The 27,682-nt window shown below is 37.2% G+C and overlaps 2 protein-coding genes across 4 annotated transcripts; both read right to left on the bottom strand.

The window, feature by feature from the left end:
- Positions 1-34: 34 nt before the first annotated feature.
- On the bottom strand, positions 35-3,985 carry LOC129922907 (uncharacterized). Its single transcript, XM_056011104.1, has 2 exons — positions 3,975-3,985; positions 35-1,298 (listed from the first exon to the last, which is right to left on the bottom strand). Exons 1-2 carry the CDS (start codon positions 3,983-3,985, stop codon positions 35-37), a joined length of 1,275 nt encoding a protein of 424 aa, XP_055867079.1.
- LOC106051696 (uncharacterized) lies at positions 2,224-25,644 on the bottom strand. 3 transcript variants are annotated; one of them, XM_056010305.1, is made up of 11 exons: positions 25,437-25,644; positions 24,572-24,630; positions 22,743-22,924; positions 21,298-21,505; positions 18,598-18,891; positions 12,894-12,999; positions 9,994-10,027; positions 9,160-9,195; positions 8,845-8,934; positions 8,345-8,419; positions 2,224-6,721 (listed from the first exon to the last, which is right to left on the bottom strand). In XM_056010305.1, exons 2-11 carry the CDS (start codon positions 24,615-24,617, stop codon positions 6,716-6,718), a joined length of 1,077 nt encoding a protein of 358 aa, XP_055866280.1. In that variant the 5' UTR covers positions 24,618-24,630; positions 25,437-25,644; the 3' UTR covers positions 2,224-6,715. The 3 variants fall into 3 exon arrangements, with proteins under 3 accessions (XP_055866280.1, XP_055866281.1, XP_055866282.1); XM_056010306.1 differs by lacking the exon at positions 25,437-25,644 and adding an exon at positions 24,977-25,165; XM_056010307.1 differs by lacking the exon at positions 24,572-24,630.
- Between the last annotated feature and the right edge of the window lie 2,038 nt (positions 25,645-27,682).

Raw genomic sequence — 27,682 nt, 5'->3', positions numbered from 1 at the left:
ACCCTCATTAAAACGTGTGTATAGTGAGTGTTTACTATGCTGCTGTCTTGGTTGGCAGGCTTGCATTGTTAGTTGGCAGGCTTGCATTGTTAGTTGGCAGGCTTGCAATGTAAGTTGGCAGGCCTGCACTGTTAGTTGGCAGGCTTGCATTGTTAGTTGGCAGGCTTGCAATGTAAGTTGGCAGGCCTGTACTGTTAGTTGGCAGGCTTGCATTGTTAGTTGGCAGGCTTGCATTGTTAGTTGGCAGGCTTGCAATGTAAGTTGGCAGGCCTGCACTGTTAGTTGGCAGGCTTGCATTGTTAGTTGGCAGGCTTGCAATGTAAGTTGGCAGGCCTGTACTGTTAGTTGGCAGGCTTGCATTGTTAGTTGGCAGGCTTGCATTGTTAGTTGGCAGGCTTGCAATGTAAGTTGGCAGGCCTGTACTGTTAGTTGGCAGGCTTGCAATGTAAGTTGGCAGGCCTGTACTGTTAGTTGGCAGGCTTGCATTGTTAGTTGGCAGGCTTGCAATGTAAGTTGGCAGGCCTGTACTGTTAGTTGGCAGGCTTGCATTGTTAGTTGGCAGGCTTGCATTGTTAGTTGGCAGGCTTGCAATGTAAGTTGCCAGGCTTGCATTGTTAGTTGGCAGGCTTGCATTGTTAGTTGGCAGGCCTGTACTGTTAGTTGGCAGGCTTGCAATGTAAGTTGGCAGGCTTGCATTGTTAGTTGGCAGGCCTGTACTGTTAGTTGGCAGGCTTGCAATGTAAGTTGGCAGGCTTGCATTGTTAGTTGGCAGGCCTGTACTGTTAGTTGGCAGGCTTGCAATGTAAGTTGGCAGGCTTGCATTGTTAGTTGGCAGGCCTGTACTGTTAGTTGGCAGGCTTGCAATGTAAGTTGGCAGGCTTGCATTGTTAGTTGGCAGGCCTGTACTGTTAGTTGGCAGGCTTGCATTGTTAGTTGGCAGGCTTGCATTGTTAGTTGGCAGGCCTGTACTGTTAGTTGGCAGGCTTGCAATGTAAGTTGGCAGGCTTGCATTGTTAGTTGGCAGGCCTGTACTGTTAGTTGGCAGGCTTGCAATGTAAGTTGGCAGGCTTGCATTGTTAGTTGGCAGGCCTGTACTGTTAGTTGGCAGGCTTGCATTGTTAGCTGGCAGGCTTGCAATGTAAGTTGGCAGGCCTGCACTGTTAGTTGGCAGGCTTGCAATGTAAGTTGGCAGGCTTGCAATGTAAGTTGGCAGGCCTGCACTGTTAGTTGGCAGGCTTGCAATGTAAGTTGGCAGGCTTGCAATGTAAGTTGGCAGGCCTGTACTGTTAGTTGGCAGGCTTGCATTAAGGTTGTATGTATAGTGTTAATACTCATGAGTGGTCAATAAGGTCATTATTATGAGGATATGGCTAAGCATGAGCGAGGATTAACGTTGATTGATTGATCATCTAATCAATGGATGACCTATTGACAAGGTGAAGTGATGAATGGCTAATGTCTCAATTAATGTCCTTTTTTAAAAAAGCTCTGTGTCTAAAACGATATAGGCATTTGGTACCATAAAGATGCATTGTATAAATAGCTCTCCCTACATCTAAAATGTTACCTAAGTGTTTATTGTTGTTCTTTGAGTAGTTCTTTGTCTTTTTGAAGAAACAAAATGTAATCAGTAAATACTTTTTTAGCTCTAACAACGGAAAACGCATTAATCATATCTATCTATCTATCATCCCAACTATCTATCTATTTATTTATCTATCTATCTATCTATCTATCTATCTATCTATCTATCTATCTATCTATCTATCTATCTATCTATCTATCTATCTATCTATCTATCTATCTATCTATCTATCTATCTGTCTGTCTGTCTGTCCGTCCGTCCTTCCGTCTATCTATCTATCTATCTATCTATCTATCTATCTATCTATCTATCTATCTATCTATCTATCTATCTATCTATCTATCTATCTATCTATCTATCTATCTATCTGTCTTTCTGTCTGTCTGTCCGTCCGTCCTTAAGTCTATCTATCTATCTATCTATCTATCTATCTATCTATCTATCTATCTATCTATCTATCTATCTATCTATCTATCTATCTATCTATCTATCTATCTATCTTGGAAAATGAAACTAAAAAAATATAAAATATATTATCTTACTTTATAAAATTATCTCACTTATTTTAGTTACGATCAGTTTTACTGCAATGAGTATAATCAAGTTACAAACATTCATCAAACAAAGTCTTATATGTCTTAAAATGACAAAATTTTTATTGTGTTGAAAAACACATGTTACAATTTGAATTCAAAAGAGCATTTGTAAAAACAAATATAAAAACACATTGTAATGAAATTATAATATAAAGCTTAAAGAAAACTTTAGTCTAATAAAGAAGAAAGTAGGAACAAAAAACAATCATATTTGGCCATGACACAAACACATTGAATGGGATGTTCTATGATATATGGGGCTGGGGGCCGCGGCGGAGTTAATTAAATGCAAGGCCCTTGACAGGATTTCCGTGAAGGCCCCTACGGTGTTTAAGCCTTAGCAAATTGTGTATTCCAAATGCTATTATTAATTCATACAAGTGCTCATTCTTATCTTATAAAATGCAGACGTTACTTCAATAAAAAAAGGTGATTACTTCTTCTCTAGTGCTGTTAGAGAGTGGAATGGGTTGCTTGAATCAGCCAGGAAAACAAACGACTTAGCAGAGTTTGAGTCACTGATTAACATATATGACTAGATTGATACATGAAATGCGCAGGAAGTTACTATCTTCTCTTTTTGAAGTAACGTTTCTTATCTATATTCTATAAGATAAGATATGATAAGATAAGATAATGTTTTTTGTTGTTATATTTTTCTAATTTTTCTTCAGAATGGCAGCCTAAACATCCCGAAGGACATCGGTGGATGGCAGATTGCGGGATTCGAACCCGTGACCATCGAGACGACAGTCCAGAGCGCAGACCACATGACCAGGCAGCATTTAATAACATTAAGCATGTCAAAGTTGTAAAGAAAGAATAAGAATTCTGGAATATTGAATAGCCTTCTCATAGATTTCTTTTTTTTTTTTTTCAATAAAGATGTTTGTTCAGAATTTAGTTTTTTGGAGGTCTCCTTAAATCGTGAGCAGTCTTACACTGCCTTGAACCCAGAGCTAGCGCAGGGCATTGGGGGGGGGGGGCGCTAGATTTTCCCAAAGAAGATTTAGAATTTTGAATTAGACATTTGAATCGAGCTAAGAGGCTTGCTGGGAGCCTAAAGATAGCATTCTTCCCGCAAACATCGTCAATCATTGCCACTTGCTTAGGTAACTACTTTGTAAGAGACTAGCTAATTTTAGTAACAAGAGAGATAATAACAAATTATAAAACGTAAAAACAGACTAGAACCTCCACTGCGATTTTTTTTTTTAGATAGGGAGATATTGAAAAATAATTTTATTTAAGAAACATGTCATTTTAACGATCGTTATTGGATGAATCATTTCTACTAACATTAATTTCATACCAGAGGCGTGAGGTATAAAGCTTAATCAAAAGAAAATGACAATGAATCTAACTTCCGTACTGCCGACTAGATGTTTTAAGCTGCAAGAGAAGACTTCCCGTAGGATAACCGAGCTTTTCTGTCTTAGAAAACTACTAATCTTAAGCTTTCAAAGTATAGAAATAATGCAAGACCATTTTTCGGTGGGCTATATATTCACGCATTATATCTATATATAAAACAACTTTACTTCTTATAACTACTTTACAAAACAACGCTATTTTTCTTTTTTTTTTTAATAAATTTTTGAATTTTTTTTTTTGTAGGTCTATGAGTTCTATCTTCCAAAAAAAAAAAAAACAACTAAACAACAAAGCTTATCATCATTTCTTTACACCGGGATACACCAAATAGCCAGCTATTCAAAGTTGTTCTTTTTTATAGTTTTTTTTTTTTTACGTCATGTATGAAAATCTAAAATACAGGCTAATAGATCACTGACAAAAAATCCATGGCGTTTAAAAGATAAATGTTAAGATTAAGTAATTAGCCGATGACGGAAACTTGAACATGCTGCATGATCTGTACAACTTTTCATATGATCACCATTGACATGATTCAATACAGACATATGTAGCATTGGGAATAAAACATCATATTCGTGATCACGTGCTTCTAAATATAGATTTATACACAAGCCAATGTTTTCATAAAAAATTGGAATCAGGTCATTTAGCTATTTTTTTAGTTCCATTCATAATATTTCATATATATATATATATATATATATAAGTAAAAGATTCACAACAAACAAAGCCAATAAATGCACAATGACATATTTTACAACAGCGTTAGAGGCGTTAGAAAAAACAACTAAACTAACTTCACTTAATTAAACTGAAAAGATATCACAACTTCACTTGAGGGTTCAAAAAAATCCAAAAAAGGCAAATAATAAAGATATAACTATTCACAACCAGAAAATATATAAGCGAAATAAGTGTTATAAAGGATGCCCTGCTTTAGTCACAAGATTTGAGTAGATTTCATATTTTTCTCCTTCTTTCTCTCTCTCTATTTCTCTACCCCCTTTCTCTCTTACCTCTCTCTATCTACCTCTTTCTCTCAATCTCTTTCTCTCTCTCTACCTTTCTCTACCTCTCTCTCTGTCACTCTCTACACCTCTCACTTATTTATAATTTACTATAGAGAATAAACCTTTCTTCAAACCCTGCATGTCAACCTTACAATCAATCAATCAACCCTCAATCAATCAATCATTTAATTAATCAATAAATAACGTTCTATCTTTCTTTCTATCATTCTATTCACCCTTGTTTCCATCTATCTATCTATCTATCTATCTATCTATCTATCTATCTATCTATCTATCTATCTATCTATCTATCTATCTATCTATCTATCTATCTATCCATCTATCTATCTATCTATCTATCTATCTATCTATCTATCTATCTATCTATCTATCTATCTATCTATCTATCTATCCACGCAACCATGCATCCATCCATCTGTCTATCTGTCTATCTATCCATCCACGCAACCATGCACCCATCCATCCATCTATCTATCTGTCTATCCATGTGTGTATCTATCTATTAGTTACTCTTGATCACATCTTGAAGACCTTATCTTCTGAACAAGTATACTTAATATACTGTACAACTAAACCTCACTCGACCACTGCTTGTTTATTCAAATCAACAGCAATAACACACACATGTATGTGAACACTTTCAAACACACACATGTATGTGAACACTTTCAAACACACACATGTATGTGAACACTTTCAAACACACACGTGTATGTGAACACTTTCAAACACACACGTGTATGTGAACACTTTCAAACACACACGTGTATGTGAACACTTTCAAACACACACGTGTATGTGAACACTTTCAAACACACACGTGTATGTGAACACTTTCAAACACACACGTGTATGTGAACACTTTCAAACACACACGTGTATGTGAACACTTTCAAACACACACGTGTATGTGAACACTTTCAAACACACACGTGTATGTGAACACTTTCAAACACACACGTGTATGTGAACACTTTCAAACACACACGTGTATGTGAACACTTTCAAACACACACGTGTATGTGAACACTTTCAAACACACACGTGTATGTGAACACTTTCAAACACACACGTGTATGTGAACACTTTCAAACACACACGTGTATGTGAACACTTTCAAACACACACGTGTATGTGAACACTTTCAAACACACACATGTATGTGAACACTTTCAAACACACACATGTATGTGAACACTTTCAAACACACACATGTATGTGAACACTTTCAACAGGACTCAAAAAGTACAAAGTTTTACGGCTGCAGGAGTATGACATTCTGAACTCTAACCCTTAACCTTTCAACTTCAGACCTATAAATATATCTTTTTGCCTATTCTTTCAAGTCTTCAATAGCACGCCTCTGCACTAATCCTATCGAATGCAATATCATATATAAAAATGTTGCTTTAACTGGAAGAGGTCACTTTCTTTTTCGTTTTAGGCACATAAAGATACTGTATAGAAATGAACATAATCACACACATCGTTAACCCTGTCGGACCAAGTAATAATCACACACATCGGTAACCCTGTCGGACCAAGTAATAATCACACACATCGTTAACCCTGTCGGACCAAGTAATAATCACACACATCTGTAACCCTGTCGGACCAAAATAAAAAAACAAAGGGCATTTGGGCCACCAGGCCTTCATTAGCTACATAACAAACAAATGTCACAAACAAATGTTTGGTAGCTGATGAAGGCCTATTTGCTTAACATTCTTTTTTTTTTATACTTGGCCTGGCATGCCTACCTCTATGTAATTTAATATAGCCTACAATCTGTACAGTTGTTTAGTCCTGCAGCAGTAAATCTTTGTTACAATGTTATTAATATAAGATTCTTATGAAATTTGACTTTTGTATTTTACTCCTAATACTGCTAAACATATTCATAACTGTATAATAAGCAATTAAATATGTGGTAATGAACTAATGATCCAGGATATGGCAGCTTAAAAAAAATGTCCAAATTGGCCAGATTTTAAAAGTGTTAATGGCCAATGGGTGAATTGTCCTTGTGGCTTTACCAAAAATTGTTCCTGTGTAAGGTTTGAATAATTCAGCACTAACGTCTTGGAATTGAGACAGAAGCCAGGGTATGTATGCCATTCAAATGTTCAGACCTGGAAATAGATTATTGAAATGAAACAACAACAAAAAAAATAATAACGTATCGTGTTAAATTATTTGAAGAATGTTAATTTTCTCATTTACCTTCCGGTTTGGAGATATTTAATCCACTTTTGTTTTTAATTTCATTGTGTTCTACACAAAACTAGTCATGTAGCCCCAAGGAGTTACGAAACGAAAAAAGTCAAATTGAATATTTTTGAAGGTCCACATTTCAAATAGTTATATTGTTATTGTTTAGTTTTTTTTAGTGAGTAGAATAAACGAGAAATGGGAATTTTCTCATCCAAATTACAAGACGACCAAAGTATAATTTTTTGCATCAGAATAGGACACAACAGATAGAGCCAACATATGTACCAGGTAGCTGAAAATTGTGAATAGTGAAAATTGCCCATGTGGAGTATCATCAGAGAATGTCAGCTATGTCCTTCAAGACTGCATCCTCCATCAAAAGGCCGGAACGAGAAAGTGGACCCCAAAACACTCATATAGAAGAAAAACTATATGGAAAGCTGCCAGATCTGGAAAGTAGTTCATCTCATTTATTGGTCTCTAGTCATTTAAACCCTTCAATATAATAATAAGAACGCAGAAGAAGAAATTTAAACAATTGTCAAAAAGGGTCACAACGTTAAACGTTTGACTTTGTACACCCTCTATAAAGCAGTGTAAAGAAATTCATCTTTTTACATTTATTCTAACCCCCCCCCCTCCTTCCCTCTCTTACAAGTATCAAATGATTGGTGGTATAGGGTCAAGTAAAAGTCAGGAAATTCAGACTTCACTCTTCATTGAGATTTGAACTCCACAGATATGATGGGAATGGGAAGCGTGGTCGAGAGGCTAAGTACGTTTGAACTTAGCTTGGCTTGGCTACCTATGTAAGGGGCTAGAGGCTCGACACCCGACTCGAGCAGAGTTGTGTATATTGAGCGCCTTAAGGCAACACGGAAAACTTCCCACTACCAGCCTACCACTGGTCCACAATGAGATTAGACCAAACCGCTCCGAGCATGCTATAAGCATGAAAGTAGCGCAATATAAAAGCTATAATTTATTTTTTTTTGCATGTAAAGCTCTTTGCTCGCACCTACATTAGATCTGATTTACAAATGACTTAACTTTCACCCATGATCTATCAACTGATTTATCCATTATTTTTCAATCATTTAGTCAAGAGTTACCAATATTTAGTGCATGATATACCAATGGTTTACCAGTGATTTACCTATATTGTAACAAGTTTTTTATCAGTCGTTTACTCAAGATTTGCTACATATTTACTAGTAATTCTAATAATTTATCAATGTTTTATCCAATCATTTATCAATGAATTAAACTCAATCTGCTTTCGCTGGCTCGGACATGTTCGTGGGATGGAATCGCATCAGAAAAGTCATTCTCTACTGGCAACTCGCGTGTGGCTAAAAAAAAAATGGGCACCCCCCACCTCCGTTACGTGGATGTAATAAAAGGGGACCTAAAAACAATGAACATTAGTACTGACTATTGGGAAGACATAGCCCCTAGACCGCACTAGCTGCAGATAGAGGGTGACCAAGAAAGCTCTGTCTTACATTTAGCGTGACATTATTTGAATTTAAAATTCTTACTATTTCATTAGTCTCTTGAATTTCTTCATATTCTGGGAGCATCGCTGCATGATCATTGTCTTCTTTAGTATCCTTCTACAAAATGAAATATAAAAAGGTAAAGCTTGGTAGCAAGACACAATGATATTAAGGATCTATATAATAACCTAGAACTTATTAACTAAAATAAGTGGGAAATTATCTTTAAAATTGATTTATTAAATTTGAAATGTAAAACTTTGACATGTCAGGTACTTATTAGAGCTGGGTGGACTCAGGCGCCGTAAAGATGCCGATGTTCAAAATCACATTCTTCACAGAGATTCGAACCCTGGACTCCGGTTGGAAAGCCGAGTGCTTTACTACTCGGCCACCGCGCTTCCTCTCTTCTCTTCAAAATTAATTGTTTCATAATTCCAACAGAGAGAGGATACGCTACGATATGCGCCTCATTAGATCTATCACTTAAGACAACTTGCATGCTGAATACATTCTAGATCTACATACAATTGTCAGATTACCTGGTAAACAAAAGTTCTTTTTGGTTTTTCAGGTGGAATAGTCACTTCTATCACGTGATCCTCTGAAGTGTGTGAAGAAGTCAAGTTGGTCTAATCAAGAAATAGAATGGTTCGATTTCGGTTTTTTTAAAAAAATCAAATCATGTAAAAATATGCAAATATTTATCATACTGAATGTTTTTTCTCCTATATAAATTAAATATTCACTATAGCTGTGAGGAATGATAAGCAACAATGATATGTGTAATGTTTTTGTTGAAAACACACAAAGGATCTAGTGTAGAAAAGTTGTAAATGGACATTGGTCAAACTTACTAAAGCCTCAGTTTGGTTGTTGATCAGAGCCTTTCGCTAGAAAGAAATGTAGACATTTTATTGACATAAAAAGAATGTCTTTAATATTAATTAAACAATTTATTTCGAATAACAAAAAAAATTTTTTACTTACTTTCAAATATTTGCTAAAAAAAGGGGGTGTGGGTGGGGAAACCATACACTTATCTATATACTATATCTAGACTGGACATGGAAATTTTTTAACACTACAAAAATTGTCGTGAATTTTTTTTAGAAAGTTGGATCAAGGCGTTGTTTTGTAAAGTAGTTACAAGAAGTAAAGTTACTATTTTTTTCAACCCTAACCTATGTAACATATTATTTAGTTTTTAGATCTAGATCTAGTAATTGAACATCAAAAATAAGAGTACTCTCGTCTGATAATTATTGTCTTCTAATATCTAGATACATAATCCAGAAAGATCTAGGTAATCAGTCTATTTAAATGTACATAAGATGATTTAAATCAACATGAATTTTTTCCATCTAGGATTTTTGAAACATTATCTCGACGAAAGCAAACAGGAAATGGCTTTGTTATATATATTTGCGTGAATATCCGAGAAATGATTTTGCATTATTTCTAAACTTTGAAAACTAAAGATCATTACTTTTCTAAGACAGAAAAGATTGATTGGGGCGACTCCCCTTAGAGCCTGAAAAAAGAGTTTACGTACATAAAAATCTATATTTGTAGAGGTCTGTGAATCGTTCAATCGCGGATAATACTTTATTTCCGGTTTCCAGTCTAGATACAATATATAAGTTGGTGGGGAAAACATTTTTATTTGAGATAAAACAAATTCAACTTACTTTGTGGCGCCGTCTTCTGAAAATTACGATGACTCTAAGAAAAAAAAAACATTATATAAATGATAAAAACATGATAAAAACAATACAAAAGATACATTTCTTCTTTAGGTTCAAATTGTAAAATTAATGACATATTTTTATTTTGTTGGTGGTTGAAAAAAAATGTCTGAACTTAATTGATGCAAAGGAAGAATGCTCTTTCGAATCAATACGGCTGTCACGTGGTTTACGAAAGAAAGGTAAGAACAGGAAGTTTATTTGTGCGAAATTTTAGCTTGACATTAATTCTTCAATTTTTAATTGAGTTTCCAGCCAACTTCCAGCTTTAGACTTTTTTTTTCTTTAAAGAAAGTGTAAACTATAAGTAGGAATTAACATACTAATGCTTCTAGTCCGAAGGTTAATGAGGAGTGCAGTAGTTCACGTGGATACGCAGCCCCAGCATTGACCTACATTATGTGCCACATCCAGCGCAGACATAACCATTTTCCGCCAGTGGTCGATTTGGATTTTCTTTTCGCGTTCGATGTCTGTCCTACGCAGTGGGTTTTTATTATAGCCTTAAATCTGTCTCCAGCGACCTTTGGAAGTGATCTCCTGCTGTCTCGTTTGGAAGCCACCTGCAGCAAGGCACTCTTTTATGTGTCAGTGAAAGCAAGTTGGAGTCTAAGCTGGTCCTTAAACCGTTTCCGTGGGGCACCTGTGTTACGTTGACCACCTTTCAGCTCACCAAAAAGACTGCTTTTGGCATACGTTCGCCCCCCATACGGGATACGTGCCCGACCCAGCGTAACTGTCAGACCATAAGAAGCCCCTCTATTACGTAATATTACATCACAATCCAGTCATTGGAATCCATTTGGTTTACGTTCTTCAAAACTTTGAACTAATTAATGTAAAATTATAACTAATGATATTTTGTGGACGTATGTTAGTAGTGAAGTTTTATTCTCAGGGACTAGTCTATTTGATCCCGCTGTTATGCGGATGTAGTTATATTTCAAATTGGATATCTTCATGTAACCACTAGAAGTGCAGTATATCGTACTATTGAATAAACATTATATTATGTCTGCTAAAGCTCAACTCTAGTCTTTGTATACTATTAATGTTCGTTACGTACTAAGTGGACACACGAATCCAGCATTCTACACAATTCGCGATACATTGATATTAATGTGCGATTCTGCATCTTAATGACCAGTACTATGTGTAATATTGTCACCACGAATACTGTTACACACCTCTAGCGCAAAATATCGTTCGTTATAATTTTACATGGTAGATTTTGTACCTACACCGTGAACAACTATAACTTTGGTAGATTTTGTGCCTACACCGTGAATAAGTATAACTTTGGTAGATTTTGTGCCTACACGTGAATAACTATAACTTTGGTAGATTTTGTGCCTACACCGTGAATAACTATAACTTTGGTAGATTTTGTGCCTACACCGTGAATAACTATAACTTTGGTAGATTTTGTGCCTACACCGTGAATAAGTATAACTATGGTAGATTTTGTGCCTACACCGTGAATAAGTATAACTATGGTAGATTTTGTGCCTACACCGTGAATAAGTATAACTATGGTAGATTTTGTGCCTACACCGTGAATAAGTATAACTATGGTAGATTTTGTGCCTACACCGTGAATAAGTATAACTATGGTAGATTTTGTGCCTACACCGTGAATAAGTATAACTATGGTAGATTTTGTGCCTACACCGTGAATAAGTATAACTATGGTAGATTTTGTGCCTACACCGTGAATAACTATAACTTTGGTAGATTTTGTGCCTACACCGTGAATAACTATAACTTTGGTAGATTTTGTGCATACACCGTGAATAAGTATAACTTTGGTAGATTTTGTGCCTACACGTGAATAACTATAACTTTGGTAGATTTTGTGCCTACACCGTGAATAACTATAACTTTGGTAGATTTTGTGCCTACACCGTGAATAACTATAACTTTGGTAGATTTTGTGTCTACACCGTGAATAAGTATAACTTTGGTAGATTTTGTGCCTACACCGTGAATAAGTATAACTTTGTTAGATTTTGTGCCTACACCGTGAATAAGTATAACTATGGTAGATTTTGTGCCTACACCGTGAATAACTATAACTTTGGTAGATTTTGTGCCTACACCGTGAATAACTATAACTATGGTAGCTTTGGTGCCTACACCGTGAATAACTATAAGTATGGTAGCTTTGGTGCCTACACCGTGAATAACTATAACTATGGTAGATTTTGTGCCTACACCGTGAATAAGTATAACTATGGTAGATTTTGTGCCTACACCGTGAATAACTATAACTTTGGTAGATTTTGTGCCTACACCGTGAATAACTATAACTATGGTAGATTTTGTGCCTACACCGTGAATAACTATAACTTTGGTAGATTTTGTGCCTACACCGTGAATAACTATAACTATGGTAGCTTTGGTGCCTACACCGTGAATAACTATAAGTATGGTAGCTTTGGTGCCTACACCGTGAATAACTATAACTATGGTAGATTTTGTGCCTACACCGTGAATAACTATAACTTTGGTAGCTTTGGTGCCTACACCGTGAATAACTATAACTATGGTAGATTTTGTGCCTACACCGTGAATAACTATAACTATGGTAGCTTTGGTGCCTAAGCCGTTAATAACTATAACTTTGGTAGATTTTGTGCCTACACGTGAATAAGTATAACTTCTGTAGATTTTGTGCCTACACGTGAATAAGTATAACTTTGGTAGATTTTGTGCCTAAGCCGTTAATAACTAGGTCTAGGTTGAGACCTTCCGTCATTTCTGCATACACACACTACGATCGCTACTCTTTTTTTTTTTTTCTTTATCTGGAAAAAATGTTTATAATAATTTTAAGCACTTACAATATTATAGTTAAAATCAGGACTACAGCGACGGATGCAATAATCACTATGAAGAATGTATCATTAAAAAAAGATTCCTCATGGGTTATCTGTTCAGCAACAAACTCTAAGGAAGAAAAATAAAAATGTCATTAATATTGTTACAAATGAACAGTGATAGGTAGAGGTCAACGTATGACCCCGGCGAGATGACACAGCAGCTAGTGTTCCCTGGAATCTACATGTACAAACAAAGACAGGATGTGACGTGTCCACACGTGTTGTTCCAGGGGACGAACAGATCTAAGTAGGGGGACAGTTACTAATGAACAGTGACAGATAAAGGTCACTACGTGTGACCCCGACTTGATGACACTGCAGCGAGTGTTTTCTGGAATCTACGTGTATAAATAAAGACAGGATGTGACGTTTCCTGACATGTTATTCCAGAGAATACTAGGAGTGTTTGTGCAACTTTGGAGAAGCGATTAGGGACTCTATATAAGCCAGAAAGTTAATGTTAAAGTCAGTCGTATGGAGTCGTGAGTGAGCCGTTACAGTCGATACAGTCGATGTAAGACGTGTGCGGTTCTGTGGAAGAGAAATGTGTACGACTCGATGCAAGTTAACTAGGGTAGAGTTAACTGGAGTGGACTACTGTCGTTAAAGTCTATACAGCGAACTACAGTGGACTTGAGCCGTTACAGTCGATACAGTCGATGTAAGACGTGTGCGGCTCTGATTCGGTAGACTTGAGTACGACTTGGTTCAGCTTTGGGAGACCTGGAGCGACACTGGGAAGTGTGTCGTTGGTCTGTTCTGTGGAATACGGCTCGAGGAAAGTTGAGAAGAGATGAATTGCAACGAAGTGAAGAGATGAATTGCAACGAAGTATAGCTAACTGTAAACTGACAGATATTGTACAGTCTTCTACGCTACATGTTACAGTAACGAATTGTTAGAGTTAATAGTCATTAAAGTTATATGAAACTGAAAGTTTAGTCGTCAAGTTCTTTGCTGTGTTTTTATTTGTGTGCCAACTAATACATCTAGCCAGAAAATTCAGAAATACGTAACAATTGGTGTCAGAAGTGGGATCTTTCTGGCTAGAATGTATTCCACAAAACTTCTTAATGAACTTGACATGAAAGAACTTAGACAAGAGCTTCGAGAAAGAGGTCTACATCTTAACGGAAATAAGGAAACGCTAATAGCACGTCTAAGACAAGCCCTGTTGGAGGAAGATGAGAATCCGAACACTTGCCAATTTGAAATCAAACCTAATACGATGGAGCTCCTGAGAACTTTGCAATACAAAATGAGCTCGGTGAATGAGAGCATTAAGGAGATAGAATCAGAAATCAACACTCGATTTTCTTCATTTAACCATTTGATCAAAGCCATGAATGAGAATGAACAAATAGCTACCACGCCCAACAAGACAGAAGAACAAATAAAAGATCAAACGAGAATCATGATGAACGAGCTACTGAACACTCAGCAGTATCAGATTGAGTCGACAGATGAAAGAGCTATACCATTGATGAACATCGAAAGATTGTCCAACCAAGAATGTGGCGATACAGTCAATTACGATAGGGATGCTGGTGATGGCTGTGCTGTCTGTGACTGTGATAGTAAACCAAACGAATGTGGCTCACAAGAAATGAAAAGAGACGGTAGCTGTTACTATTTCAACGAAAAGCAGAATGAGACCGCTGAAGAAACAATAGAAGAGACCTATAGTTTGACCGAAGCTTTAGCTACAGATATACCTGATATGAGTACCTCAACCAGCCAAACAGATCAAGACAACGTTGGGTCTGCGTCCAAGCCTGTTGCTGTGGGCCTTAAAGACTTCTGTCTTCTATCTGCCAGTGTCTACGAGAGGAACTCGAAGCTTGATTACTGCAACTATGTGTTTGACAAGAACTGTACGTACGTAGCTTTAGAAGAAGACTGTGAATGCCAAGAAATACACCAGCAAGGTCTGGACTTAACAGAAGCTTGTCCAGCTGCCAAGATCAGCGCGAGAAGCCCTGGTCAAAGTCAAGGAAACACAATAGAAACTGATGCTGAAGTTGATGGACCTTTGCACGTTGAATGTTATCAACCTGCCCCACAGTCGAGTCCTTCAGACTCGGATGAAGGTGATGACGTGTTTGACAACTTGCCTTCAAGTGGACTTGCAGCTCATTCGCAAAGCACCCATCAAAGAATAATGCTGAAGCAACTTGTTAGATCAACAGTCTTGATGACTACAGCTATGAAATACAATGCCTTCCTATGTGCTAAGTCGCTGCCATCAGCATTGATCGACAGGAAAGCAAGACAACGACAACGACATCAACGCAACCAAAGAAATATCAAATTGAGGAGGCGGAGAAAGCGACATATGCAGAGTGCAACGTGGATGGCTCCAACAAGATCAAGATACAAACCCACCCCTTCTCCCACTGATAGACCCCCACCTGCATTTATGAAACTCCATAGCCCATCTTGTTAGAAAACAAGCCCACCACTTCTCCCACTGATAGACCCCCACCTGCACTAATGAAACTCCACAGCCCATGTTTTTAGAAAGATTCTGTCCGGGACCATAAACCAAAGAAGAAAGCCTTACGAATCAGTTGAAAGTGTGAAGCCACTAAAGAATAATCTAAGAACATTTCTCATAAGAATAGGTTTGATGAATTATAACAGAGGTTTTTAGAAAAACGCTAATTAAGTCAGAAGCAAGAAGGACAGAAAAGAAGTAGTTTAAGATGTCAGAACTGTAGTGAGTAACCATCTGTGACAGAACTGTACAAGAAGATCAACCCAACAGGCATTGTACAAACCCAAAGTCAGTTGCTGTTGTAAGAAGAACATGTGAATATTGCTGTACTGTTATGAACCTGTGTATCTCTGAAGAAGCTCTGTAAAAAGATGCTGGAGAATGTAAAACTCAGCCAGTGAAGCACGAACTCGTTAGAATGCCGATGAATTTTCTCGACAAGAGTGCCCAATGTAGTCATCTGAAGGTCGATGTTTCCATATCAAGATTGATGAAAACATTTGTGAGGAACTGCTGAAAAATGAGGATTTGGCTCCCATTCTTCTATGGAAAGAAGATGGACAACTGCCAGATTGAAAGAACATCTCTGAGAAGGGGGCAACCACCAAAGCTTCCTACTTGATCGTCGATCGATTTCATCAGTATCGTGATGAAGTAGAATCTGTTCGAGACGAACAGATCTAAGAAGGGGGCAGTGTTACAAATGAACAGTGATAGGTAGAGGTCAACGTATGACCCCGGCGAGATGACACAGCAGCTAGTGTTCCCTGGAATCTACATGTACAAACAAAGACAGGATGTGACGTGTCCACACGTGTTGTTCCAGGGGACGAACAGATCTAAGTAGGGGGACAGTTACTAATGAACAGTGACAGATAAAGGTCACTACGTGTGACCCCGACTTGATGACACTGCAGCGAGTGTTTTCTGGAATCTACGTGTATAAATAAAGACAGGATGTGACGTTTCCTGACATGTTATTCCAGAGAATACTAGGAGTGTTTGTGCAACTTTGGAGAAGCGATTAGGGACTCTATATAAGCCAGAAAGTTAATGTTAAAGTCAGTCGTATGGAGTCGTGAGTGAGCCGTTACAGTCGATACAGTCGATGTAAGACGTGTGCGGTTCTGTGGAAGAGAAATGTGTACGACTCGATGCAAGTTAACTAGGGTAGAGTTAACTGGAGTGGACTACTGTCGTTAAAGTCTATACAGCGAACTACAGTGGACTTGAGCCGTTACAGTCGATACAGTCGATGTAAGACGTGTGCGGCTCTGATTCGGTAGACTTGAGTACGACTTGGTTCAGCTTTGGGAGACCTGGAGCGACACTGGGAAGTGTGTCGTTGGTCTGTTCTGTGGAATACGGCTCGAGGAAAGTTGAGAAGAGATGAATTGCAACGAAGTGAAGAGATGAATTGCAACGAAGTATAGCTAACTGTAAACTGACAGATATTGTACAGTCTTCTACGCTACATGTTACAGTAACGAATTGTTAGAGTTAATAGTCATTAAAGTTATATGAAACTGAAAGTTTAGTCGTCAAGTTCTTTGCTGTGTTTTTATTTGTGTGCCAACTAATACATCTAGCCAGAAAATTCAGAAATACGTAACAATATCATGAATGATTCAATACTAGACAGTAAAAGATAAAAAAAACAGTTTAAGCTTGGCACCCACTGCCGTGAGCAAACTGTGGCTGGGGGAATAACATAATGATTCCCAGTAAAACTAAGACTAAAGTGGTCACTGTACTCATATATGGCTGTGAAATTTGGACACTGAATGCTGAGGCTGAAAGAAGACTAAATGGTATACACAAAAGTTTGCTGTGTATCAGATACCAGCAAAAAAAAAAAAAAGACAGATGAATTTGTATTTTTTACAAGTCAACACTCTTGCTAGCAAAAAGGAGGAACTCCTCAATACTGTGAAGAGAAGAGAGCTGGTTTGGTCATATTTTAGGACACTATGAAAGGTCATTATTTAAGGTACAGGGGAGAGAGCACGAAGAAAAGGTCGTCCAAAGGAAAGCTGACTGGACAGTAGAAAAGAATGGACTGGCCTCTCTCTTGATATCCGGCTAGAAACAGCTGCTGACCGAGTAAAGTGGAAGGGATTAGGTTATGCGAACTGTCACAGCACTTCTACAACAAAAGTGAAGGGGCATGAGATGGCGTGTTAGCTCAGTGGTATCCGTGGCGTAGCTAGGGTGGGGGAGGAAGGGGGAGAATTTGAAGATCACCAGGGCCCCCAAATCCCTAGCTATGCCCCTGAGTTGTATTTTGTATTTTAGGATTTTTTTAAGGCTCCTCACAATCCACCCAAGTCTCATAGAACCCTGACATTAGTTTACATAAAGTAAAGTCGGTTGGTCGTTGTGCTGGCCACATGGACACCCTCGAACACATAAAAAGATCACTTTTATATCATCTGCCCCATATATTACTCAGTCTCAAGGGTACTTTGGTACTTTACTTTACTAAATAGTAAGATTATTGTCCTAATTATGTGTGTTGTCCTGGGCTGGGATATAAGCTAACTGAAGGTGGGTTGTTTAGACCACATCACTTGTATTGGTTTGTATAACTGACAATTAGATTTTCTGTCAACTTTCTTCAAAATGATGAACACTAGTCTTACTTTAGCACAATACAAATTATGTTAACCATTTATATAAACAAAGTTTAAATTTATTTATTTTGTTTTATATAGACAAAGGGAGTTAAACCTAGCACCATTGAGTTACTTTTACTAATCTTATCTCAATTCTCTCCCATTTCCCATTTTCGGATCAAGCTAAAACCTTTGATCAATTCGAACCTGAATAGACATGAATCAATAAATCAAATGAACATTTAATTATATAATTATTGGTGATATATATGGATTTAATCCCCTTATTACTTTTTCACACGTTTTTTTCTCCCACTTCCCATTCTTGGATCAAGTTGAAATTTTGCATAATTATACATATTCAATGACAATACACGAATCGATCCAAATAATATCCACTTAGGTAATCAATTAGTACTAATTAATTTTTTTTATAGCAGAATGGAAGATAATCCATGTCATAACCAGATAAATGACAGTAATATTTTTTCTTTTGCTTGTTTAAAGTTTTTTTTTTACCTTTGTTTTACCTACGTACGTTCATGTCACTCACCTATATTACAAGTGTACCTTTCTACAAATTTTCCTTTGGCGCACCTTGACGTACGTAGATGAATTCGTAGAGAAAGTTCATCATACAACTCATTCTGAAACGAGATGTTTCCCAGCCTCACGTGACTAGAGTTGCTTCCCTCAATCAAGAGCTCCAGATAACATGGATAGCCGGAGCTTTGGCAGCTAGCTTCTATATTTAGCTCATTGTCTTTGACCTTGATAGTTTCCTTGCAGTCCTGGCCAACATCTTTACCATTGATGGTCACTGCAGTTTCCATGACTTCCTTAGCCTCTGTTAGATACATTATACTAATAAATTCAAAACTTAGTCGAAAAGTCAAGATTATTTACATTAATACTTTCTCTACTTTGTGTGTATGATCTGATCCTTGATATACCAGCAGTACAAGAGACAAAATTCGAAACAGGATCATAATGACAATAAAGCCCACCGATGACCTGCAGACCTCTGTTATAAAACGTTAAATTAAAGTTATTAAAATTATTATTAATTGTAGTAGTAGTAGTATTAAAAGCCCACAGATGACCTGCTGACCAATGTAATAAAACGTTAAATTAAACTGTATGGTCATATCAAGAGAGAGGGATGGAGATGAACGATCAACAGATCATGTGTAGCGCCCCAACGGTTTCACGGATCTTGAAAGTATGGCAACCACTCTTGGGAAAACCAAGACACAGATCTACGACATTTGGCAATCAACGATAGAGATGACAACGATGGCACCAGTTTGTACAATGTTTTCAATGTTTCAGGTGTTTCCATTAGAGTTGAAGATAACATACCCCGCCTAGTCCAAAACGACGGGGGAATGGCAGCAGCAGGTTTGAACCCGGGACCATCGAGACAACTGAGACGATAATACAGCACGCATACTGCATGACCCGGGGCCATAATGTGACAGGAGGCGGTGTTGTAACGCTATATCGTACGATAATTAACCTTGGACAAAACGTTTGACTAATGTGTATCATTTTATCATTTTTGTAACGTTGAGAACCTCTCGCCTTGCATCTACGAGAAGAATGAATATAGTGAATGGGTATTTTAAAACAAAATCAACATAATTAAACTTACTCCTGGGGGTACGCGTACCCTACTTTGGGAAACACTGCTGTACAAGAAAAGAAACATTGTAGTAGAGACAGAAAGAGGTTTTCGCACAAGATGTATTGGGTTGGGCCCAAGGCAGTGGCGTAGCTAGGGTGGGGGAGGAGGGAGGAGAATTTGAAAATCCCTCCGGGCCCCCACTTGAGAGAGGCCCCCATATGAGTGTTTTTTTTTTTTGCATTAAAAATTAAATGCTATGGAAAATGCAGGGGCCCTAAAAAGAGGTCAAGTCCCCCGGGCCCTAAAATGGTGGAAAATTCCTAGCTAGGCCCCTGGCCCAAGGTACTGACTTCCACTAAGTTTATATACATGCTCATGTATGTTGTTAGGCGCTTCCGCGTTGTATTTTATACAGATAATTCAAACGGAGGTGACACAGGCGAAGGGGCAACAATATAAGTTAGTCCGCTATGAAAGTGAATGTCGAAGGAGTTTAATAATAACAAAGGGAACCGTCGAATGTCGTCAAGCTAAATCTCTACGTCTATATGCGTGTCTCTAAAGCTGTCGAAAGTAGAATGTTTACATTTCGCTAACTTCTTCAGCTTCTAGCCTAGTTTTTACAAGTCGTGTCATTGTCTCTAAGTCAAAAACTTTCCCTTTCTATGAAACAATTAATTAATTCCTAATCGTACCATAACACTGTTTAAACATGCATGGGAGTATGTAAAGAGTGTGTCTGCATCTTACATTCGTAAATGTATATTTTTTTTTGTATGTTTGGGTGTTAATATAAATATATGTATTTATAGCCTCCGTGAGTCGCTAAGGATCATCACATGGAAATGAAATGAATGCCTGGGCCGGAACGCAGCTGATGTATTCAAAGAAGCGGCACGTGCCAATACAGTTTGGGTTCGTGGCGTCGTAGGCTCTGCCACTGAGTGCTACAAACTGCTTAAGAGTCGTCGGCTCTTGATTTTTCCTCAGGGTTGATACCCGAAGCCTTTGCCATAATTGGGTGTAGCTGCACGGCAGCAGAGGTAGGAATTCAGAGTTTTCCTTCTCCTATTTATACATATAATATACATGTATTATTAAAATCTAGAACAGTGATGCCTAAACTCTGGCCCTTAAGATGGTGCTACCCGGTTCATGGGAAGATTACTTTGAGTGCATAATGAAGTCAAAGGAGCTTGGTTCAATAGGGCTCAAGAGTTGCGGTCCTTAACGCGCGTGTCGTAAATTTAGATGACTTGTGAAAGGATTTGAGTGTGTGTATGTTGTGGAGCATGAGTGTCACCCTTAAGTTACTGTACCTGTCCAGTGTGGTTGAATGGGTCAGCCTATCGGGGTAACGTGGGGTCAGGAATACAGAATGACAGTTGAGCGGCCAGGCCTGTCGATGTGGGTTGTGAGGTAGAAACTAGATAGTAAATAATGTGCTGCCGATTAATATACAACAAAGCTATTCGAGTTTGTGACTTTGATTCAGGGCCGGCCCTCGCTTTGATGAGATATTTTGTGGTTCATTACAAGTAGGAAGTCGTCAGAATGGCATATGGCCAAAACAAAAGCCATCTAGAGCTAGAGAATTAAATAATCACGAAACATTCACATCTTTACCCTTGAACTCAGGAACCAATATTTCAGTAGATATCACTGAGGAGTCATCGTAAATCAACTTTGCTTTGATTTTTCCTCCTAAAAGTTCAGGCTTGGAAGAAATATTTAGCACAAAAAGATAGACGTTGGCAGCCTCTGTTGGAGTGCAGTAGCACTCTTTTGTGCTATTGGCTTCATTGCATTTCTGTTCAGTGCCAATTACACACAGCTGAAAGTAATGCATAGATTTAACCGTTTATTTTACAGCTATGGAGAGTATAAGAGAGAAAGATAGAGAGAACAAATAGGGAATAAAAAAAAAAAAGGGACAGAGACAGAAAGATAGAGCATAATGAGAGAAAGAGAGAAATAGAAAAAGAGAAAAAGAGAAAGAAAAAGCAAAGAAGGGAAAAAGGAGAGAGAATTACAAAGAGAAAATAAAGAAAAAAAGACTGTTATAGTGCAATAAGATAAAGAAATAAAGAGAGAAAGTTTACTTAAAAGAAGAGTGTACAGTACATAGTTGATAATGTAAATTTGTTTACAAGAGTTATTAGATAAAGGGAATATAACTAGCGTTAGGTATGCCTACATTAACAAGAATGCAGTGCTCTTTATTAACTCTTTCTCTCCTAATTGATGATTACATTACTTTAAATTAAATATTAGTTTTATGAACATTAATTTGCATTATGTAAAAAGGGCAAGCAATCCTCTTTAGTTCGATACCAAATATAACATTTTCAGATTACAAACAAAAAAAGTTATTGACGTTTAATCAAACTCGGGATAGTGAAATACAAATGAGTAAAATGAATAATAATATTCATTGGAAAATGTAAAATAATTACGGGGAGAAAGAGTTAATGCTATCAGCCAGAAAAAACAATGACTAATTAACATGCATGATTAAAGTAAGACATGATACGCCTAGGAACTAATTCTATTCACTTATATATATGGATAAAATGGATATAAAGGATATTATGGATAGAAAGGATATTATGGATAGAAAGGATAGAATTAATAGAAAGGATAGAATGGATACAATGGATACATAGGATACAATGGATATAAAGGATACAATGGATACATAGGATACAATGGATAGAAAGGATACAATGGATAGAAAGGATACAATGGATAGAAGGGATACAATGGATAGAAAGGATACAATGGATAGAAAGGATACAATGGATAGAAAGGATACAATGGATAGAGAGGATAAAATGGATAGAAAGGATACAATGGATAGAAAGGATACAATGGATAGAAAGGATACAATGGATAGAAAGTATACAATGGATAGAAAGGATACAATGGATAGAAAGGATACAATGGATAGAAAGGATACAATGGATAGAAAGGATACAATGGATAGAAAGGATACAATGGATAGAAAGGATACAATGGATAGAAAGGATACAATGGATAGAATGGATACAATGGATAGAATGGAGACTTACGTCTTTTTCTCTCCCTCCAAGAGGTGTTGCAGAAACAACAATGAAGGGTAACATATTTTTCGTAAAGTTGGCTTGCCCCTTGAGATCAACTTGACCTCTTGCATCACTGCCATCGTCTGAACAATGATGAAGTGTTTCTGTAGCATTATTCTCAAGGAAAACAATCCATTGACTTTTGGCGCCTAGAAGGTTGAATTAATAAGCATCTTATTAGAACATGTTTTTCCACCCAGGAAAAAAGGATTTGTCTCATTTGTGATAAACTAATTCCACAAACTAAAAACTCAGAATACCTAGGTGTTATAGTACGTGATTAGATAATGTTGAAAAAAAATGATACAAAGTATTAGTCGACGCTGATAGCAAATATCGAACAAGAAACTTAATAATAACGAAGGGAACAATCGAATGTCATCAAGCTAAATCTCTACGTCTATAAAAGCTGCCTCTCTCTAAATTCATCAAAAATAGTCTATTCACGTTCCGCTATTGTTCCTCATATCCTAGTCTTGTTTGTACTAGTCGCGTCAATGTCTTTAAGTCAAAACTTTCTTTATTTATGAAACAAATTACTAATGGACCTCATTCACCAAACGTAAACAAACATGTTGGATCTTAGTTTAAAATTAGAGTCAGAATCTAGATCAGTTCAAAGTTCATAGTGATATTATAGAATTTATTTTATTACCAAGATGAAATAATACAAATACTTTTTTTCACTTCATTTACTTCAGTGGTTCTCAACCTTTTAAGTTCGGCGACCCGTTTTAACGATTCCTCACTTTGCAGCGACCCCTCCGGGGCCCCTCCCCCCTTACACACACACAGCAATAGAAGAGTAGACAATAACAATCCATATTTTCGATGGTCTTAGGCGACCCCTGGCAAATCGTCAATCGACCCCCAAAGGGGTCGCGACCCACAGGCTGAGAACCCCTGATTTACTTGGAATTAATTCAAATGGTGGCCTACTAGTTAATCATTCCAGCAGTTCGTGAAACACCTAGTCAGGCCTCGAGAAATCTTAGGGTTCCGCGGATCACAGTTTGGGAAACACTAGTCTAATGAATTGACCCCCCTCCCCCAACCTATGCCTCAACCATTGCCCCCTCCTCCGCACCACTCAGCAATTCTGATTGGATGAACACAAAAGAAAAACGGGCTCGATGTTAGAAAAAAAAAAAAGGGAAGCCATATATCCTTCACCCCTACTCTCGAAACCAGTGATTCCCAAGCTGTTTCCTTAACGGAACACTTCAAACATTCATGGTATTTAGCGGAAGACTTTCCCCATTTTTTTTAGAGAGATTAATTACCGTGAGAGCCCACTAGTTAATTATTCCAGTAGTTCTTGGAATACCTGTTCAGGCTTCGCGGAACACTAGGGTTCCTCGGAACACAGTTTGGGAAACACTGCTCTAAAATCTTAAATTAAAAAAAAAAGACAATGGAATGAGCTACGTTCACGGATAATAGATCTTCTCTTATATCATCAAGTTCCTTTTTTCTGCTTTAACTCTTTCTCTCCTAACTGACGATACCAGCGTTGATTCCACCAGAATGTGGTAAATAATTACGGAGAGAAAGAGTTAATTCATAAACCGTTAAACTTATTGTAACTGAACGTAGTTTCAAATTTCAGGGGAAGCGATAGCTTATATTAAAAATACTGATAGCGTCCCTTAGTAATTGAAAAAAAACCTCAAACCGGAAACTGGCTTATATGCCGGTGCCTCAAATCAGCATATATAACAAAGCCACATGAACCTGTTATTCCTTCTGTCGATATGAGTTTGGAAGGACAAAGGAATATTTGTAAAGATGCTTACCTAGAATCAACGCAGATAGTGTAATGATAACTGGCAACATAGTCATTTTGTCATCAGTCCTGAAATATTTATACATAAACGGCACTAGCTTGGATATCATAAAAATTAGACAATAATAACGAAAATAAATAAAAATGGTAATCATGCAGGCCCACAGTTTTCTCAGAAATGTATCCTGTAAAATAAAGTGTAAACATAAATATCTACCTACGCTGTCGTGTGATTATTTAAAAAACAAAAAAAAACAAGTATTATTATATAGATTTATAGGATATATAATTTAAATTGCACAAGCCTGCCTAATCAATAAACAATATTTAATCACTTAATTAGGTCAATAGCGTTTGTTTTTTTTGGATTATTCCGCGTGTATGGGATTACGCCCCTTTTTTCTTAGCTTCATACCTTTTTTTCCTGTATTTTTCCGGCCGTTTCCGTTTTGTCTCGGTGAACCTACCCCAATATATATTGTTTCCAATTTATATCAGGGGGGTTGGGTTTGTAAGACTGACTGATATTTGTCTATATACCTTAGTCGCCTTAGATGAGTTTGTATGACTGTGTGGGTGCCCTCCCCCCCCCCCTTTTTTTTTTCCTGTCTACATTACATCGGGTTTTTCCGATATTACTTAACCGGCTATTATTAGACGTGAATTGAGTAAAAGTAATTTGATGCATGAGCTTGGAAAGCTTTTTTTTTTTTAATTAGACGTAAACTAAATAAGCTAAACCATGGATTTTTATTTTATCAAGCTCACAAGTGATTCTCTTTCATTATCTACAAACGTAGCACATTTTTATCTAGAATCTAAACTCACTCTACGCCATAATGCCATGATAAGCTCTAAGCATTGTTGTAACTTACTAGTATATCTATTTATAGAGCTCTTGAAAAACAATCCTTAGCACCCTAGTCACAGATATGGAGTCCAACAAATGATAAGTTCCATGGAAGGATCCAGGCACTAACACCACGGGTGTCTTGTTTCAATTAAAAATCAGAACATCATCCTTGGGAGATGTAAACTTTAGCGTGACTCGTTTTCTGGGAATTCCCGAAGACTTAACATAAAAATTCCAGATCGTGTATTTCTCGGGAACTGGCGAAAGAAAAATGTAATATTTCTTCGGATAGATCTAGATTGTATGGCAAATGTTGGTGTACTAATTATAATAAATGACAATGTGTGACATGATTTATTTTGTGATGCCAAATGCAATATTTCACAAATAACATAGTTTTTATTTTACCACCTGCTATGCCCACTTTCTCGATCATGATTCTCATTTTTTTTTCTTCACCCTTTCCAGAAGAAACTCTCTGCCCTCCCCTCAAAAGCCACCTTTTTTTCTTCTAATATGCTGTTATTATTGTGTTGTGTAAAGATCCTCTTTCAGACCTTGCGATCAATAGCACAGATAATGTTAAGGTTTTCTGTTTCTTTAGCCAACGGTAACGAGGAGGGTGTCATGTGGCCAGCACAACCAACAACCGCCTTTACTTTTCCCAAACTGAAGTCAGGTACCCATTAGAGTTGGGTGGACTCTGGGCGCCCTAAAAATCCCGAAATTCAAAATCTTAGTAGTGTTGGGTGGACTCTGGGCGCCCTGAAAATCCCGAAATTCAAAATCTTAGTCTTCACTAAGATTCAAACCTAGGGCCCCAGGCTCAAGCACCAAGCACTTAACCCTTCAGCAACTGCGTCCCCCAACATTGAGAAAGCTAAACAAATACAGACAGAGTTGATATAACATTGTAAAAAGCAGGAGTGATTGGGTGAGTTTCATTGCTTATCAATTATAGTTGTGCTGTTAATCAATAATAGATGTTGTTTCTGAAAACTAGGCTCTGAAGCCAAGCGCTTAAACACTCAGCCACCTCGCCATCTAGTATGTTATGTATGCCTACTAATTTTGTTTATACACCTTTTCTAAATAATGTTTATAAAATGTTTTATAAAATGTTAACATTTTTTTTTTTAGGATGTTCCTTCACATTTTGAAGATAATTACATTCTCGCCCAAGACTCTCACAAAACTACGGGGGTGGATTCGAACTAGGGACTTCCAGACCACCGAACGATTGTCCAGAACGCAAACAACACTTCCCCAATATGTGAAAGTGTTCGTTGGAATTTAATTTTTATACAGGCCTAATTCTTATGATGTTTTTTTTTTCTTATTTTATATTATCTGTCTTCAAAACATTAGACAATTACGTTTCACACACGTGATTAGTCTAGACTCTGGAGAATTCAACTCTGATTAGTCATTGGATTTCCCTTTCTTTTCAAAAGTGACCACGTAGGTATTTTGTAACAACATTTAGATCTAAATAGTTTTTCTGTGCAATTCTAAACAACTTGAAGAAAATCTCCATTGCACGAATCTTTATATGGAGCATACCACAAAACGAGCAAACACTATTTAATGTTTTTAAAAAATAATATACTCATTTGTATCATACGTCAACGGGTATACAAAAAGTAACGATCATGTGTGAAAAAAAAAAAAGGCTTATCTAAGGGGAAGAACATCACATTTACAGCCACATATCTAAATACTGTAAGATTAATTTCCGTTTTTTATCAAACATAATTAATTAATTATCCCTATTTAATAAATTAGTTTATTCTATTAATTTATGTTTTGTTTATGAAAAATGAATAATTATGAAAAGTTTCAATTTGATACGAGAATGGAAAGTTTCAGAAATGTTTACCAGACTGACAAGATAAAAGATATAAGCTTTGAAAAAAAAAATATGTAAATGTGATGTTCTTCCCCTGTTAGATTTTACGTCCCAAGAGAAGTTCTATTCTCTATGCAGCTTCTCATGTGACTAAAGTGGACAGTCTTTATTACACATTAACCACCACATGTTAGGCATTTGTAACCACCAGACGCTGATACACCTTAGAAAGTGTGTTTTGTTTCGGATGTTTCTTCAGAGTCGAAGGTAATTTACTTCCTAGTTCAAACCTCCCGCACGACGACGGGGAATGGTAGGGGCAGGGTTTGAACCCGGGACCATCGATAAGTCCGAACGACAGTCCAGCGCGCAAGCCGCACTACCAGGCAGTCATTCAAAGTGTGTCTGGGAAAAGGAAG

Source organism: Biomphalaria glabrata, chromosome 14, assembly GCF_947242115.1.
Source record: "Biomphalaria glabrata chromosome 14, xgBioGlab47.1, whole genome shotgun sequence".
NCBI lineage: Eukaryota > Metazoa > Mollusca > Gastropoda > Planorbidae > Biomphalaria > Biomphalaria glabrata.
The sequence above is the reverse complement of the archived record's forward strand: the minus strand, read 5'-3'. Positions and strand labels throughout refer to the sequence as shown.

Excerpts from the sequence above, each read along its gene's own strand:
- LOC106051696 (XM_056010305.1), bottom strand. The coding sequence starts at position 24,617 with ATGACTATGTTGCCAGTTATCATTACACTATCTGCGTTGATTCTAG. Across the intron at positions 21,506-22,742 it reads TTGGAGGGAGAGAAAAAGAC|CTGTGTGTAATTGGCACTGA; the intron begins GTAAGTCTCCAT and ends CATTACTTTCAG. Across the intron at positions 8,935-9,159 it reads ACAACCAAACTGAGGCTTTA|ACCAACTTGACTTCTTCACA; the intron begins GTAAGTTTGACC and ends TTTCTTGATTAG.